The 15807-nt window shown below is 64.1% G+C and overlaps 2 protein-coding genes across 3 annotated transcripts; both read left to right on the forward strand.

Annotated features, from left to right (window-relative positions):
- The first annotated feature begins 2629 nt into the window (after window positions 1–2629).
- Window positions 2630–6217, forward strand: C1qc (complement C1q C chain). The gene is made up of 3 exons (XM_027937555.2): window positions 2630–2733; window positions 2933–3114; window positions 5462–6217. Exons 2-3 carry the CDS (start codon window positions 2934–2936, stop codon window positions 6016–6018), a joined length of 738 nt encoding a protein of 245 aa, XP_027793356.1. The 5' UTR covers window positions 2630–2733; window position 2933; the 3' UTR covers window positions 6019–6217.
- A 2949-nt stretch (window positions 6218–9166) lies between these two features.
- Window positions 9167–14771, forward strand: C1qb (complement C1q B chain). 2 transcript variants are annotated; one of them, XM_027937530.2, is made up of 4 exons: window positions 9167–9251; window positions 9591–9675; window positions 12929–13109; window positions 14041–14770. In XM_027937530.2, the coding sequence occupies exons 3-4, from the start codon at window positions 12944–12946 to the stop codon at window positions 14613–14615; spliced, it is 741 nt and encodes a 246-aa protein (XP_027793331.2). In that variant the 5' UTR covers window positions 9167–9251; window positions 9591–9675; window positions 12929–12943; the 3' UTR covers window positions 14616–14770. The 2 variants fall into 2 exon arrangements, with proteins under 2 accessions (XP_027793331.2, XP_027793332.2); XM_027937531.2 differs by lacking the exon at window positions 9591–9675 and having other exon boundaries at window positions 14041–14771.
- Window positions 14772–15807: the final 1036 nt, after the last annotated feature.

A 15807-nucleotide genomic window follows, 5' to 3' on the forward strand; every position in this document is an offset into this window, starting at 1 on the left:
GACCCTACAGCCTCCCAGACCCTACAGCCTCCCCAGACCTACAGCCTCCCAGACCCTACAGCCTCCCAGACCCTACAGCCTCCCAGACCCTACAGCCTCCCGACCCTACAGCCTCCCAGACCCTACAGCCTCCCAGACCCTACAGCCTCCCAGACCTACAGCCTCCCAGACCTACAGCCTCCCAGACCCTACAGCCTCCCCAGACCTACAGCCTCCCGACCCTACAGCCTCCCAGACCCTACAGCCTCCCAGACCCTACAGCCTCCCGACCCTACAGCCTCCCAGACCCTACAGCCTCCCCAGACCTACAGCCTCCCGACCCTACAGCCTCCCAGACCCTACAGCCTCCCAGACCCTACAGCCTCCCAGACCTACAGCCTCCCGACCCTACAGCCTCCCAGACCCTACAGCCTCCCCAGACCTACAGCCTCCCGACCCTACAGCCTCCCAGACCCTACAGCCTCCCAGACCCTACAGCCTCCCGACCCTACAGCCTCCCAGACCCTACAGCCTCCCAGACCCTACAGCCTCCCAGACCTACAGCCTCCCAGACCTACAGCCTCCCAGACCCTACAGCCTCCCGACCCTACAGCCTCCCAGACCCTACAGCCTCCCCAGACCTACAGCCTCCCAGACCCTACAGCCTCCCCAGACCCTACAGCTGGGCTGCACACTCACACAGTGCTTTCCCACCCCTGGCTGGGGCAGAATCAGAGAAGGGAGACAGCCAGTCCCGGGACGCCCAGCACTCCCCCAGGCTAGGACTCCTGGGTCTGGCCCCGGGTTCCCTCCCAGCGGGTGAGCAGCCTGGGTTTCTGGGCATCTGCCCGGGCTGGGGACCTGGAGGACCCTGGATGCTCATGTGCTTCCCCAGGGCCCCACAGAAAGCCACCCACTCCCAAGGAAACGTGGGTCCAGCGCACACCCTCGCACACCCTGGGAGACACCCACACTTGTGACTTCACACCCGTGTGCACTTGGGGGGACACATCTCTCCCACCACTTAGCTCCCGCCTCCGACCTCCAAGGAACCTTCGTGAACCACCCAAGATGCATTTTCTGTCTCGCGCACACAGGCGCACACCCCCGGGAACGCGTGGCCCAGACACACCGACACCCACATCACCCTCCGGCCCCATCACGCACAGGGCGGGGGCAGCCCCGAGCTCTCCACCCTGACCCCGACACGCGATTCCACACAGCTGTCCTCAGAGACCCTGGAGTGTCCCCCGTCCCTCACTGCCACCAGTGGTCCCCCGCTCAGGACCCTGCATGGTCGGCCCGTGTCCCCACCTGTCGGAACCCGCTGCCCACAGGCTGGGGGAGGCCGCTCTGGGTGCCCACCCCGCCCTGGGCATCTTACAGCCACGGGGGCGTGGAACCCCGCAGACGAGGCCCGGACCCGAGCCCAGTGACGGTGCTTAAGGTCACTCCTGGACAGAGCGGGGCCTAGGTACAGCCCCCCTGCCGCACCCCAAAGTGCCAAAGTCCTGTCACCGCCTCCGCCCAGGCCAGCGGGTGGGGCAGGAGCGGGCCGAGCGCGGGCCGAGGCTGCCACCTGCTGGACAAAGAGGACCTGGGCGCCCAGGGGGCGAGGACAGCAGCTGCAGCCCAGGGCCCGCGGGGGGCTGGGTTGTCCCCACCCCATGGGCAGGGCCCACCTCTTATGCCCCCCCAGACCTCCACCCGCAGGGGGCTCTCGGGGCCAAGTGCTTCACCTCTGTCCAGGCTGGGTGGCCTGGGCCACAGGACAGAGGTCCAGGTGGAGCCCGAGGCCCTGAGGGAGGACGCTGAACTCCTGCTGTCCCCGACCACGTCCTCACCGCGGCCTGCGTGGAGCCGCTGCAAGTCCTCATTCTGGGGTGGGCGGCAGGAGAGGGGCCATGACTGGACCCCACCCACCCAGGCCCCTGGCCGGAGGCCGGCAGGAGGCAGTGGGAAGGGGGGATCCAGGGGACCCGGGAAAGGAAGAGCAGTGACCCCAAAGCCTGGGTCCCCCAGAGTCAGGGGGAGGTGGGGTTCACGAAGGCCTCCGCGCCCGAGTGCAGGGCGGGCAGGGGAAGCCACAGCCGCTGACCGGAGCCAGGGCCGGGCACTCAGCACTGCTGGCTCCTCCTGGGTGTCCACCCCCAAGCGCAGCGACCCCGTGGGCCATGGATGTTTCTAGAACCAGGCGCGCACCTGACAAGTGCATGTCGGACTGCATGTGTGGTGGTGGCCGAGCAGCGGGTGGGCGCTGAGCCCCAGAGAACACTCGGGTGGACGAGGGGCCCGGGCATCGGCCTCCCTGGGCCTCAGTGTCCTCGTCGGTGAGGGGACAGTCACTCCCCCTCGGTGATGCCAACCAGCTAAGCCTCAGGCACCGTGCAGGCCACAGAGGGGACCGGACACTGGGTGGGCCAACCTGACCCCAGGGACATCTGTGCCCTGGGGACGTCATTCAGTTCCCCATTTCAGACACTCATGACCAGGTGTAGGCGGAAGGGGGTGGGGGTCACTGTGGTCAGCCTGGCTGGAACTTGAGAAAGTGTCACGTCAGGGAAAATGACAAGAAAAGGGGATGTGGGACAGGGAGCGGTGGGGGGGAGGGGAGCGACGGGGGAGGGGACCCCAGCTCTGCCCTGGGCCATCCTGCTCTGTCCACTCTGACGCGGTGTCCTCCGCTCTGCGAGAGGGAAGAGGGCTGAGGACCTCTGTGACCAGGCCAGAAGCCTCCCGGCCCCAGGCGCACAGGTGAGGGCGAGGGCGACTCTCCTGGACGGCTGGGCTGGGGGGCGGGAGGTCCACCCTGCTGAGCCCAGGCCTGGCTGCAGCAGAGGCCAGCTCCCACCCGCCATCGCGGTCCCTCCTTGGAGGGAGTGAGCTGAGCACCAGGAGGGCGGGAAGGCAGGGCCCGGGGCCACTCCACCCTCCCCACCCGCTCCCTCCCCAGGATGGACGCTGGCCCCGGCTGCAGGGGCCTCCTGGGACTCTGCCTGCTGCTGCTCCTGCTGGCGCGGCCACTGCGGGGACAGTCCAGCCCCAGCTGCTACGGGATCCCGGGGATGCCAGGCCTGCCGGGGGCCCCTGGGAAGGACGGACATGACGGGCTGCAGGGCCCCAAGGGCGAGCCCGGTGAGTCTGTGGTCCCCAGGGCCACCTGGGGCTGGGCTCGTCCCCTCACCTGACTCCTCACTGTCCTCATCCCACAGTAGGGAGGGCGCCCCTGTCCCTGCAGGTGGCAGGCGCTCAGAGGCCATGTCCGACGGCCTTGGAACCCTCCCAGCTGCCCACTAGTGTCACAGCCCCCCACTGCCCCGCTGCCTGTGGGTGACACCCGGGGAAGGGGGCCCACGCGGGGGAGGTGCGAGGCACCAGCTGCCCAGTCCAAGCCCAAGGGCACCGCTGCCCTCCGTGGGCACACCCGCAGCCCCAGCCTTGGGCGCCAACAGGGAGGAGTGGGCATCCCCTCACCTGGGGGATGAGGTCACGTGGGTGGGGGTGTCCAGGCGGAGGCCAGGTGGGGCATTGTCTTGGGGGACTGAGCTGGCCACCTCCCGGGGTGCTGGAGGGATGGAGAGGGAGGGGACCGGGACCGCAGCCTCCTCTGCTGGAGGCTCAGGCACAGCCCTTCAGAGAAGGGGCGGAGGACGGGGTGGGCGCTGGCCTTGGGCCCCGTACAGGGGGGCGCCCTGCGGGGAGCTGAGCATGTGAAGCCAGGGTCCTGGGCAGAGCTCCTTCCTGGAGGGGCAGATGGAGGGGGCTGGTGGAAAGAGCCCTTTGCCTTTCCCAAGGTTAGAATTGTTAGCTCTGTCCTGCAGGTGAGGAAACTGGGCCAAAACCCCTTGAAAATGTGATCTACTCCCACTTTGCAAATGTCAGAGCTGGGGTTCAGAGAGGTTGATCAACTCACCCCGAGTCACACAGCAGAATCCTATCCACACCCTTAACCTTTTGAGCCTCTCTCCACTGCTGCTTCCTGTCCCTGTCCAATGGATGCTTGGCTGGGAGCCAGCCCTGCCCAGCACCACTGGCTTCCCCACGACCCGGGTCCCCTGGACACTTGTGTCCACCGTGTCTGGCACTGTGCCCAGCACCTTTCAAGCTGTGCTCCCTGGCTCCATTCTGCCAGCCTCTCTGGGCTCTGTTCCCTTATGCTCTTATCTCAACTGAGCAAACAGGCTCAGAGAGGGGAGGTCACCTGCCCAGTGTCACACAGCCTGAGGCCCGTCTGCTGGGTCCTGGCCCCACTCTCCTGACCCTGGGACCTAAAAGGTCCACACGCCATAGAGTTACAGACATGTAGCCCTGGGAAAGCAGAGGAGGAAAAGAGCCGTGATGGCCAGCAGGCGTGAGCACGGAGGGCTTCTGGAAGAGGAGACTCTAGAGATCGACCTATGAAGTGGGAAGGTCTTGGCCGCGGTTTCCTCCGCTGCGACTCGAGGGAACTGAACCAGGCCACGTGTCCCAAGGGCTGAGGTGGGCTGAGCGGCTCGGGTGACTGGACAAGCTTCTGTCACTCCACCCGGGACTTGCCTGTGCTCACCACCGGGGTCAGGCTCAGGGGTGCGAACCCTGCAGCTGGTGAAAGTCCAGGTCCCTCCTAAGAAAAGTCACGCAGAGTGACAGACGTGCCCCTCAGCAGGGAGGACGGTGGGTGCAGAAACCTGCCCCCGACACAGCTGTACTAGAACCACACACGCGTGGGGGCGAGCACCCGAGCTGGCAGCCTGGGTCCTGATGCCCACCTCCCAGCTCTGAGGTCCCCTTCACTACACAGCACGTGCCGCTGGGGAAAGTGAGGCCGAGGGCGCGTGGGGCCTCTGTCCCTACTCTGATTTCCGAACACAAGGTTGAAGGTATAGTATACCTACAGAACTAGGTAAAGGCCTGGAAGCTGCCTCTCGCTGGTCTTCTGATTTTTGTCAAGAAACACTAGGAGCTGGGTGCAGTGGTGCACCCCTGTCCTCCCAGCCGCTGGGGAGGCTGAGGCAGGAGGATCGAGAGTTCAAAGCCAGCCTCAGCAAAGTGAGGCCCTAAGCAACTCAGGGAGACCCTGTCTCTAAATAAAATACAAAAAAGGGCTGGGGATGGGGCTCAGAGGTTGAGTGCCCCTGAGTTCAATCCCTGGTACCAAACCAAAAAGAAAGAAAAGAAAAAAGAAAAAGAAAGACAGAAAGACCAGGGACCTAGAGTTTAGGTGAGCTCCAGATTTGCGCCGTTCGCTGCTGTGATTTAAACTTGGAAAGCTCCGTGCAGGCCCCACAGGGTGTCCGTGGCCACCTGCTGCGCCTGCTGTCAGGGTGCCTGACGTCCGGTAGGGCTGGGACACCTCCCGGGTCCATCGAGTCCGACCCTCTCCATCACAGATGAGGAAACTACCCCAGGCCAGGGCCCACTTCCAGTGGACATCCATCTGGGCAGGACACCCCAGGGTACCCTGCCCTGACCCCCACGTCCTACCCACCTGCTCTCTCCCCAGGAATCCCAGCCATCCCTGGCACCCGAGGACCCAAGGGCCAGAAGGGCGAGCCGGGCCCAGCCGGCTACCCCGGGAAGAACGGCCCCATGGGACCCCCTGGGGCGCCGGGGGACCGCGGCCCCAGTGGGCTTCCCGGGGAGCCCGGGGAGGAGGGCAGGTACAAGCAGAAGCACCAGTCGGTGTTCACGGTCACCCGGCAGACCTCCCAGTACCCGGCGGCCAACGGCCTGGTCAGGTTCAACACGGTGGTCACCAACCCGCAGGGGGACTATGACACGGGCACGGGCAAGTTCACCTGCAAGGTGCCCGGGCTCTACTACTTCGTCTACCACACGTCGCACACGGCCAACCTGTGCGTGGTGCTCTACCGCAGCGGCGTCAAGGTGACCACCTTCTGCGACCACATGTCCAACAGCCGGCAGGTCAGCTCGGGCGGCGTGCTGCTGCACCTGCAGGCGGGCGAGCAGGTGTGGCTGGCCGTCAACGACTACAACGGCCTGGTGGGCACCGAGGGCTCCGACAGCGTCTTCTCGGGCTTCCTGCTCTTCCCCGACTAGCCGCCGGCCGGTGGACTCCTCCTCCAGGAAGCCCACCCTGACTCCCCGCCCCGCCCTCCTGTCCCCTCCCCCTCTGAGCTCCTCTCGGGGCCACTGCTTGTCCCGTTCCTGAACCAGTACCTCCTGCGACCGTCATTCATTTTTATCTGTTCAGGTCTTGGAAGAGGGGGGGATGGACGAATAAATAATTAGACCCCTACGTTGGCGTGGCCCCGGTCCCTCTCGGTGACACCATGAACTTGGCCTGTTCCGCTTCGCATCTGCCGCAGCTGCCCGCGGGCTCTGGCCGTGGGGTGTCCGGGGGGTGCTCAGCACCAGCTGTGACCCCCAGCACCATCTGGCCTGGTGGAGGGGGGTGTTCAAGTGTGGTCACAGGCCACCAGAGGTCCCCCAGGGGCAGCACTGAGTGCGGGAGGAGTTGGGGCTGGCAGTGCGCCCACGAGGCAGGCAGCAGCCTGCGTCCATGCAGAGGGATGAGGGAGCCGCGGGGGTCCTGCCAGCTAGACCCCGGGGGCTTGGCGCACACCAGGCCTGCGCAGGAGCGTCAGCACGTGGACGCCTCTGGGCCTCGCAGCCACGTGCTGAGACGGGCGTGAGTGGGTGAGAGAGGACTGAGTCACCCCAAATGATCACAGACTCCAGGGCCCCCCAAGAGGTCACCTAAAGACACTGCTGCCCGCTGCCTCCAGGTTTTGGAGGTGGGTTGCTGGGCTCAGCGGCCCGGGTCAGGGACGCTGCAGAAAGGTCAGAAGTCGGGCTTCCCTGGGCAGCCCTCAGGTCCGGGCCTTGGAGCGCAGCGAGCCGTGAGGCTGACCGGGCCCAGGGGAACCTGGCTGGGGTCTCGTCCTGGTTCCACGAGGCCCACGGACCGCACAGTGGCATCACTGAGGGGCAGTGAGAGTGAATTCTGCAGCCCCCTGTGTCCACCTGGGCCGCCGGTTCTGACAGCCCGTTCCACACGTCCACGCCTTGCCCCTGCTGTCCTCCGTCCTGTAGAGCCCCACCCTCACACACATGGCCCATCCACGCGGACAGGATGCCTCCCCCAGGTCACCTCCTCCAGGAAGGCCTCCCAGGTCCCCACGTCCCCACAGCACCCTCTGCAGACTGGGACCACAAACTCAGGACCCTTCAGAGGCCAGGTCCCCTCGTCTGCCAGCAAATAAGATCCACCTGGGGACTTGCTGCAAACCAAGCCGGGTCCGCGGACCCTCGCAGCCTCCTGGGGGTTTGGGAAGATGGGGCCGTGGTGAGTGGCGGGCGGCGGGTGAATGCCACCACCTGGGACCTGAGGGGTGGGAGAAGGGACAGAGAAGGACACGCACACACAGAACCCAGGGGTCCGGGTGCCTCGGCAGGGCCAGCCTGGGTCACCGGCCACGCGTTCAGTGTCCCACCGTCAGCCACTTAGTGGTTCACCCCGTGATGCTGGTGGAGACACGTCGTTCTTGTCGTTTCTCTTTTGTTTAAAACAACCGATGACCGTCACATGGCCAGTGTCGGAGCAGAGCCCGGCGCTGGGAGGCGAGCCCGTGTGGCCTCGGGTCCCCATAACTGCCTCCTGTCCCCTCTTGGACGGAGAGATGGGCCGCGGAAGGCTCCGCCACGTCCACCACGTTGGTGGCGGGCAGGGGCCTTGGCACGTTGGGCAAGAGGTGGGAGGACTCGGCAGGAAGCGGGGTGCCCCAGGCTGCACCCCCAGCTTTCCGACCAGGGGGCTGAGGGGCTGAGGCTCCTTATTCTGCTCTTGGCCGGGTCCCCCCTTAACAGGGTGTGGCGCAGCCACTTGATGGGCACAGAGACCAGCTGCCCTCAGGGGTCACGTCCAGGGAGCCCCAGCCCCGACCCCACGCCCAGGCCTCCCACAGGACTCCGAGAACCGCGTCCCTCCTCCACATGAGCTTCCCGGGCCTCCTGGGCTTGTGGGGTCTCCTCCCCGCTCCCACCAACAGCCCCCGGAGCGCGACACCCAGGCCCACGGCGTGGAGAGGAGGGCACTGGGCTGGGCCACGCGCCCGAGCCACGCGGTCAGAAGAGGCCCAGCTGGGACTCGAGCCCAGAGCGCCCGACGCCGGCCCTGCTGTTGCCACCCAAGTCCAATCCCACCTTTCCCGGGGCCATCGACCACCCAGGCTCAAGTGCCCCTGGGCGCCCCTGGATTCTCCAAGCGCAGATGTCACGGGGCCCCAGCTCCTGCACTGGCCGGGTCACTGTCCCCGAGCGGGGTGCCTCGTGGCACACTGAGGCTGCTGGCGTCCCGGTGCCTGGCCAAGGCCTTCATCCCTCCTAGGTGGGGTGTGGGCTCTGGCCGTCACTGCTTTTTTTGGTGACATTTCTCACAGGAACAAAAAGCCTTGTGTCACTTGATGTTTAACATGGCTCCGTGGGGACCGTGGCCGGCTCAGAGAGAGGAGGGAACGTGTTCAAGTGACGCCTCCCCTGGGGACCCCGTCTCCCTGCAAGTGAAACGTGGGGGACGGGTAACCGAGGCCTCTCGAGCCAGCCTGGGTCCACTTTAGGATCCACAAGGGCACCTGCCTGTGGCCATCGCTGTCACCAGCTCTGAGTCGGGCTCGAGGTGGGGGGCATACAGAAGTCGGGAGCGGGTTTCTCCAACTGCTCTTGGAGAATGGGAAGGGGACGGGGCCGAGGATGGGAAGGGAGCAGGGACGAGCCCTCCTCCGTCACCCCACCCGTCACCCTGGTGGCCGTCACCCTGGTGGCCGGGAGACCCCAGGGCGGGCTGATTGCGGTCCCATCCTAGAGCGGAGGAGGTGGCGCTCCGCCGGGCTGTCAGCCTGGGGTGGGCACCGCGGGGCCAGAACACAGACCTGTTGGGCACCAGGCGTTCCCCTGGGGTGACCGTGGGGCCCCTCGGAAGCCCATGAGCTCAGGGGCCTGGCAGGTGGCCGCCCGCTGCGGTCACTCGCGGTCACTCTCGGACAGCCTGTGCTCCCCGGCCGCTGAGTCGGCGAAACCCACTGGCCACTGGCCACCGGTTTACAGGAACCCTCCTCCCGGGGGCAGAAATGGGACCTGAAACTGCCCAAGGCAGCGGGATGGGGGCGGTGGGGACAAAGGGGGGGCCGCCTGCCCGGCCCTGGGAGGGGACCGCAAGGGGAAGCCCTTCCGCCTCTGGGAATGGAACTTCTGCTTTGGACGGAGAGCAGCGGGCTCCACTCCTGGCCCCACTGCTGCCCGGCCCCACGGCATCCAGGACCCCAGGACCCCAGGTGAGCACAGCCCAGCACCCGGGGGATGGGGCAGCGTGGCCTCGGAGCCGCAGGGGTCTGACGGTGGGGAGGCAGGGCCCAAGGCGGCCTGGGGCTCTCTGGGGTGAGCCGGGAGTCTGTGGCAGCCCTCTTACGTGCTGGTCACCTCGGGCCAGTCTCCTAACCTCCCTCAGCCCGAGACACCCTCCGGGGAGCACAGAGCCCTTCGGGGTGCAGCAAGCCTTAGAGGTCAGCTCAGTGGCCACCTTGGCCGCAAACACAGCAGCGGAGCAGAGGCGGGACGTGAACTGGTCCCCTCTGCCGGTCCAGCACTGACGTCCCAAACCCTGCTTCTCCCAGCTTCCTGCCCCCTGGTGGGTCTCTCAGCTGGACTCTGGAGGAAATCCCTTGACCGGCGGGGAGCTGGGATTCGCTGTTCCTTACGGTGAGCTCAGTAACAGGGGAGAGGCCGGGAGCTTCCCAAGATCTTTTCTCTTCTGGGTGCTATCAAGTCCAATCCAGAAATCAACCCTGCCAAAGAGGCTCAGAGAGGTTAAAGCACTGCCCAGGGTCACACAGCAGAGAGGGAGTTCAAATTCAAGTTCCTGACTCCAAGTTGGGGGAAGGAACTGTTGGGACTGGGAGGAGATAGAAGGGTAAACTGTGGTGGGAAGAAGTGATTTTCTGGAGGCCCCTAATAGCGGCAGAAGCGACCTGAACCTGCCGGGCTGTTCTCCATACAACAAAACAGGCCCTCGCATCCAGCGACTGCCTGCTGCCTACCTGCTGATAAAAGCCACCTTCCTCTGCCCCTTACACATGGCCAGCACCACTCTTGGCAAGTCCTGTGCAAGAGTCCTTTCATCAGACTGTCTGGCTCCTATTTCTTAAGTGGCCTCTTAAGATCCAGCGTAGGTAGGTTCAAATCCCAGCCAATGTGAAAGCTGTGTGACCTTTGTTGGGTGCTTGCCCTCTCTGATCCCCAGTTCCTCATCCGTAAATGAGAAAGCAAAAGTGCTTCCTCAGGGGGCTGTCATGAGAATTAAACTAAATGAGACCATGACACCTCATGCGTTTGGCTTAGAGCCTGGTCCCTGCTAAGTGCCCAACTTGATAAGTTGTCAAACTGGCATTTTGTAGAACTCCCAGCAAGAGTGAGAACTGAGGCTTTCTCAGAGACGAGCAGGGTGTGCCCCCAGGCCACCCCGCCGTCCCTGGCGAGTCGGGGCCTCGCTCCTCACTCCTGAGACGCAGCTTCCTATGCGCCTCTGGGTGCTGGGGGCTCAGTGGACACGCCGAAGCAGCAAGTCCAAACGGGAGCCCCGAGCCCCCGGTTCCTGCCACCCGTGGTCCTGTGGCGGCCCGGGAGGCCGGCAGGGCTGCTCTGCTGTCCCGGCCCCTGTGGGCGGGGGGCAGTGAGGGAGGGCTTCCTGGAGGAGGAGGCTCCCCCCAAGGGCTGAGGGGCGGGGAGGACTCCGACCTGGGGAAGGTGGACGGGGCAGGTGCCGTCACGGAGACGGTGCGTTAGAGCCCTGCACAGAGTCGCCACCGCAGGGATGTGAGGACTCGTGAAGGCTCCCCAAAAAGCTAAGCCCACAGTCGTGGCCACCCACGGCCAGCTCAGCACCCAGAATTGAAAGCTCCCCAGAGGCGTGGGAGGCCGAGGCAGGAGGATCGTGAGTTCAGAGCCGGCCTTAGCCACCTAGTGAGGTCCTATCAACCCAGCGAGACCCTGTCTCTAATAAAATGTTAAAAAGGCTGGGGATGTGGCTCATTGGTTGAGCACCCCTGGGTTCAGTCCCCAGTACCCCCCTAAAAAAAAGCAGGTCCTCAAATCTTTGTGAGGAACGATGGTGGCAGCATTGTTCACAATAGCCAAGAGGTGGCAGCTTCCCAAATATCCATGAGAGAGGAGTGGAGAAGCCGACCAGGGTCCATCCACACGGTGGAATATTATTCTGCCCATAAAAGCGAACCAAGCCCTGATACACGCCACAACACGGACGAACCTCCAATGCAAACAGTCAGACCCGAGAGGCCAGTATCCTGTGATCCCACTTCCAAGAGACACACAGGGCGGGGCAATCCACAGAGACGGGGCAGCTTCAAGGTCGTCAGGGCCAGTTGGGGGGGGGGAGCACAGTTTTAGTCTGAAGGAAGATAACAAGTAGAACTAGATGGCCAAGGTGGCTGCACACCGCCGTGAATGCAAAAAAGGCCACACCGTGTCCCCGTTAGCGGGCTACTGTGATGTGAATGCTGCCTGTATTCAAAAGAACAGAACAAGGGGGGACCCGCTGGACCAGGGCCCCTTCTGTCTGTCCTGAGAGCTAAAGCCCTGGGCCGCGCTGGCTCTGCTGATCTCTGGGACAGTCCCCGGCCTCCTCCCCAGCTCCCTGGATTAACAAAGGGCACTCGGCCCTCCGGCCAGAGGCGCAGCTCCCCGAGGAGCCCGAGGGTGTTTGGCAGCAGGGGTGGCCTGGTAGGGGGCAGGGTTGCTGGCTCTGCTCCTTACTGTGTGACCCTGAGCACTGGCTCGGCCTCTCTGAACATCAGTGTCCTCTGGGGTACAGGAATTAGTTTCCACCGTGCACCGATGCTCTTGAGGGTGCCGAGTGCCCGCCCGTCAACAGCACCTGCTCTCTAATGAAGGAGACCTTCAGCCCCCCCCCCGCGGGTCCTTCCTGCCACCTTGGCCCCTCTCCTCAGCCTGTCTCAGGGACCTTCCCCACCATTCCCTCCTCCTGGTCACTCTCGCCCCAGCCCTTTCAGGACCCTCAGGTCTCAGCCTAAACCACACTTTTCCTCTGTGGAAAAGCCCATCCTGAGGGACGACGTCTCACAGAGCCAGACACCCACCCTCCAGCCCCCTCCCTTTCCCCCCCGAGCCCCAGCCGCAGACTGCGACTGTCTATGTTCAACTGTAGGATGACCCACTGATCCTGTCCCCCTCAGGGCACAGGACCCCGGGGGCAGGGGCCACATCCTCCTGTCCACCCTCTAACTCTAAACCTAGGGCTGGGGAAAGGAGACAGGACAGCACACCACTGAGCATGTGGGTGGGCGGGTGGGCGGGGGGATGGGTGAGTGGGTGGGTGGGTGGGTAGATGAGTGGATAGATGGATGGGTGTGTGGATGAAGGATGGATAGAGGGAGGGATGGAGGAGGGATGGAGGGAGAGATGGGAGGGTGAGTGGGTGGGTGGACAGATGGATGGGTGGATGGGTGAGTGGGTGGGTGGGCTGGTGGATGGGTAAGTGGGTGGATAGATGAGTGGGTGAGTGGGTGAGTGTATGGGTGGGTAGATGAGCGGATAGATGGATAGAAGATGGATGGGTGTGTGGATGAAGGATGGATAGAGGGAGGGATGGAGGGAGAGATGGAGGGTGAGTGGGTGGGTGGACAGATGGATGGGTGGATGGGTGGATGGATGAGTGAATGGATGGGTGGGTGGATGGGTAGATGGGTGGATAAATGAATGGATGGAGGATGGATGGAGGGAGGGGTAGAGGATGAATGGGTGGGTGAATGGATGGGTGAGTAGGTGGGTGAATGGGTGGAGGATGGAGGGAGGATGGAGGGGGGGGAAGGGTGGAGGATGGGTGGGTGGGTGGACAGATGGATAAACAGACAGGTGGACACAGGAAGAGGAGGATCCATGAGTGGGCGACGGCTGTGACCCCGTCTTCTCTCCGCAGGCGGCTGAGACAGGGATGATGTTCCCGGGGGGCCGTGCCTTGGTGCTGCTGCCACTGCTGCTCCGCGTCTGCTGGGCCCAGAGCTGCACTGGGCCCCCGGCCATCCCTGGCACCCCTGGCATCCCTGGCATCCCTGGCAATGACGGCCAGCCTGGGACCCTGGGGACAAAGGGCGAGAAAGGTACTGCGGGCTCTGGGGCACACTGGTGTCACGGGCCGAGGCCCCATCTCCTGCCTCCCAAGTCACCGTCACCTGCCTTAGAAAATGCAAAAGCACAAACCCAGGACCTTTGCCAGGAGGGAATCCTGGGCCCCATTTTACAGACAGGAAAACTCATCTCCAGAGAGGTGCCCCGAGGTGCCGAGGCTCAGCCAGGGCCACGGCTCTTCCCGCCCCGCCAGGCAGACAGCACCGCCGCCACGCGGTCCTGGCTCCCCTCTCCCCCAGAGCAGGGCTCCACCCCTGTGCCTTGCTAGTTCCTCACCTGTGAAGCAGGGACAGTGACACGGGGCTCCAATGGGACTGCCCCCACGAAGCCCCTGTGTGCCGCGGCTCCTTCCTCACCTCCCCTGGGGTCTGCCGCAGCCTCGGTGCAGCTCACCCTCCCGCCACCCCACGTCACCTCACAGATCCACCAAACAGCCCCGTCCCCCTTCTACAGATGGGGAAGCTGAGTTCCAAAGAACGGGACTCGCTGTGTCCAGGTGACACAACCAACACTGGCTCGTGTCACACGAGAAGCACAGCTGTCTGTCCGCTGACCCCACCTTCGCAGGCACCGTCCTCTGCTGCTCTGCTGGAAAAGGGGTGGTGGCTGCCAGAGTGTGGAGTGATGATCCCAGAGTTCCCGATAGGGGCAGAGCGAGGGCAGCTGTGATGGATTAAGGATGTCTGCCGTGGCTGGGTGGGGGACAGGAGCACCTGGGCCAGGAGCTCAGTCGCCCTGCTCTAGGCTTGAGGCTGACAAGGGACCTGGGAGCTGGGGCAGAGGCAGGGCCAGCCCTGTCCTCGGCGGGTACCACTCTCCCCGTGATGCCCCGGTCACGAGGTCCCAGTGCAAGCTCCTTCCTTGGGCGCACTCGTGTCTCTGTCTCTGTCTCTGTCCTTCCAGGGCTTCCCGGGCTGGCAGGGGACCACGGTGAGTTTGGAGAGAAGGGAGAGCCGGGGATTCCCGGCAACCCGGGAAAAGTTGGCCCCAAGGGTCCAGTCGGCCCGAAGGGTGCCCCGGGGTCCCCTGGATTGCCGGGTCCCAAAGGTGAGTCAGGAGACTACAAGGCCACACAGAAGATCGCCTTCTCTGCCATGAGGACCGTCAACAACGTCCTGAGGCGGGACCAGGTCATCCGCTTCGACAGCGTCATCACCAACGTGAACAACAACTACGAGCCGCGCAGCGGCAAGTTCACCTGCAGGGTGCCCGGCCTCTACTACTTCACCTACCACGCCAGCTCGCGAGGGAGCCTGTGCGTCAACCTCGTCCGGGGCCGGGACAGCATGAAGAAGGTGGTGACCTTCTGCGACTACGCCCTCAACACCTTCCAGGTCACCACGGGCGGCGTGGTCCTCAAGCTGGAGCAGGGGGAGATGGTCTTCCTGCAGGCCACCGACAAGAACTCGCTGCTGGGCATCGAGGGCGCCAACAGCATCTTCTCCGGGTTCCTGCTCTTCCCTGATCCGGGGGCGTGACCCATGGGGCTGAACCCCACCTGCTCAGGGCCACCCCCCTCCCCCAGCAACACTCACCCCACCCCCAACACCGCCTCCTACCCGGCCCCCGCTCTTTTACTGAATGAATGAGTAAATAAACTCTTCAGGATCAAGGGACGCAGTCTAGTCCAACTCTGGGTCCTAGCCCCTGGCACACAGTAGGTGCTCAGCCACGCTGGCTGAATGGATGGATGAACAATGGATGGATGGTAGATGGCTGGAGGGAGGGATGGGGGGCCCTTAGTAGCAGAAACTTCTATGTGGGGGTGACTGGAAGGCCACACAGGGATGGGACACTTCCTCCTCATGAGTCCTTGGGCTCCTCCTTGGAGAGAGATGGTGCCACACTCTGTTTAGAGGTCGAGACTGGGGACCAGAGGGCTGAAGGGACGGTCTGCAGCCTGGCAGCAAAGCTAGGCTTCAAGGGCAGCTTTGCCCTGGATGACCCGAGATGTCTTAAGGTAACATGTCCCCGCCAGGCCTCAGGGGACCGTAACCTCCCTTTACCCCTGGGAGGGATGCCTGGGTCCTCCTCCAACGTCCTAACTGACCCTGGATTCTCCCTGCATGCCCCCCTCTCAATAGCTCGCCAGCCGAGCTCACCCTCGATCTCCCCGTTAGAACCAGTCACTCCGCGGTTCAAAAACCTTCCGTGGCTCCGCAGTGCCCTCTGGTCCCAGCCCGAGAGCCTGGCCGGCTCCCAAACCTCCCAAACCTCCTCCAGGCCTCGCCTCCTGCCCCAAGGCGGGTCCTCCTCTGACCGCTTCCAACTCCACTGGTCACTTATTCGGGTCTGAGTGCGTGAGTGTGCACCGCCTGCATCTGGATTTTACTGTTCCCGCCCCGTGTCCCAGCTAGGCTGTGGGCTCCTGCTCCCCTGGGGACCCCGCGGAGCCCAGGATCACACGGCGCCACCCCACGGAGACGCGCACCCGAGTGATGGAAACTGCAGGAACAGAAGTCCTGGCTGCTCTGGGCAGCCGCTCCTACGGGCAGCTGCTCCTACTAGCCCCACCCCCTCAAGCCCTCTACCAATCCTGACCGGAGGTGGGCGGGACTTAGGGTATTCTGGCTCTAGCACCAGTCCAGCCTTCTGATTGGCTGGCGCATCTTTCAGGACTCCATTCATTGGGTGCAGCTTATGCCCCGTCTCCAAAAGCCTGGGCTTGGT

The sequence above is a fragment of the Marmota flaviventris genome, chromosome 10 (assembly GCF_047511675.1).
Source record: "Marmota flaviventris isolate mMarFla1 chromosome 10, mMarFla1.hap1, whole genome shotgun sequence".
Classification (NCBI taxonomy): Eukaryota; Metazoa; Chordata; class Mammalia; order Rodentia; family Sciuridae; genus Marmota; species Marmota flaviventris.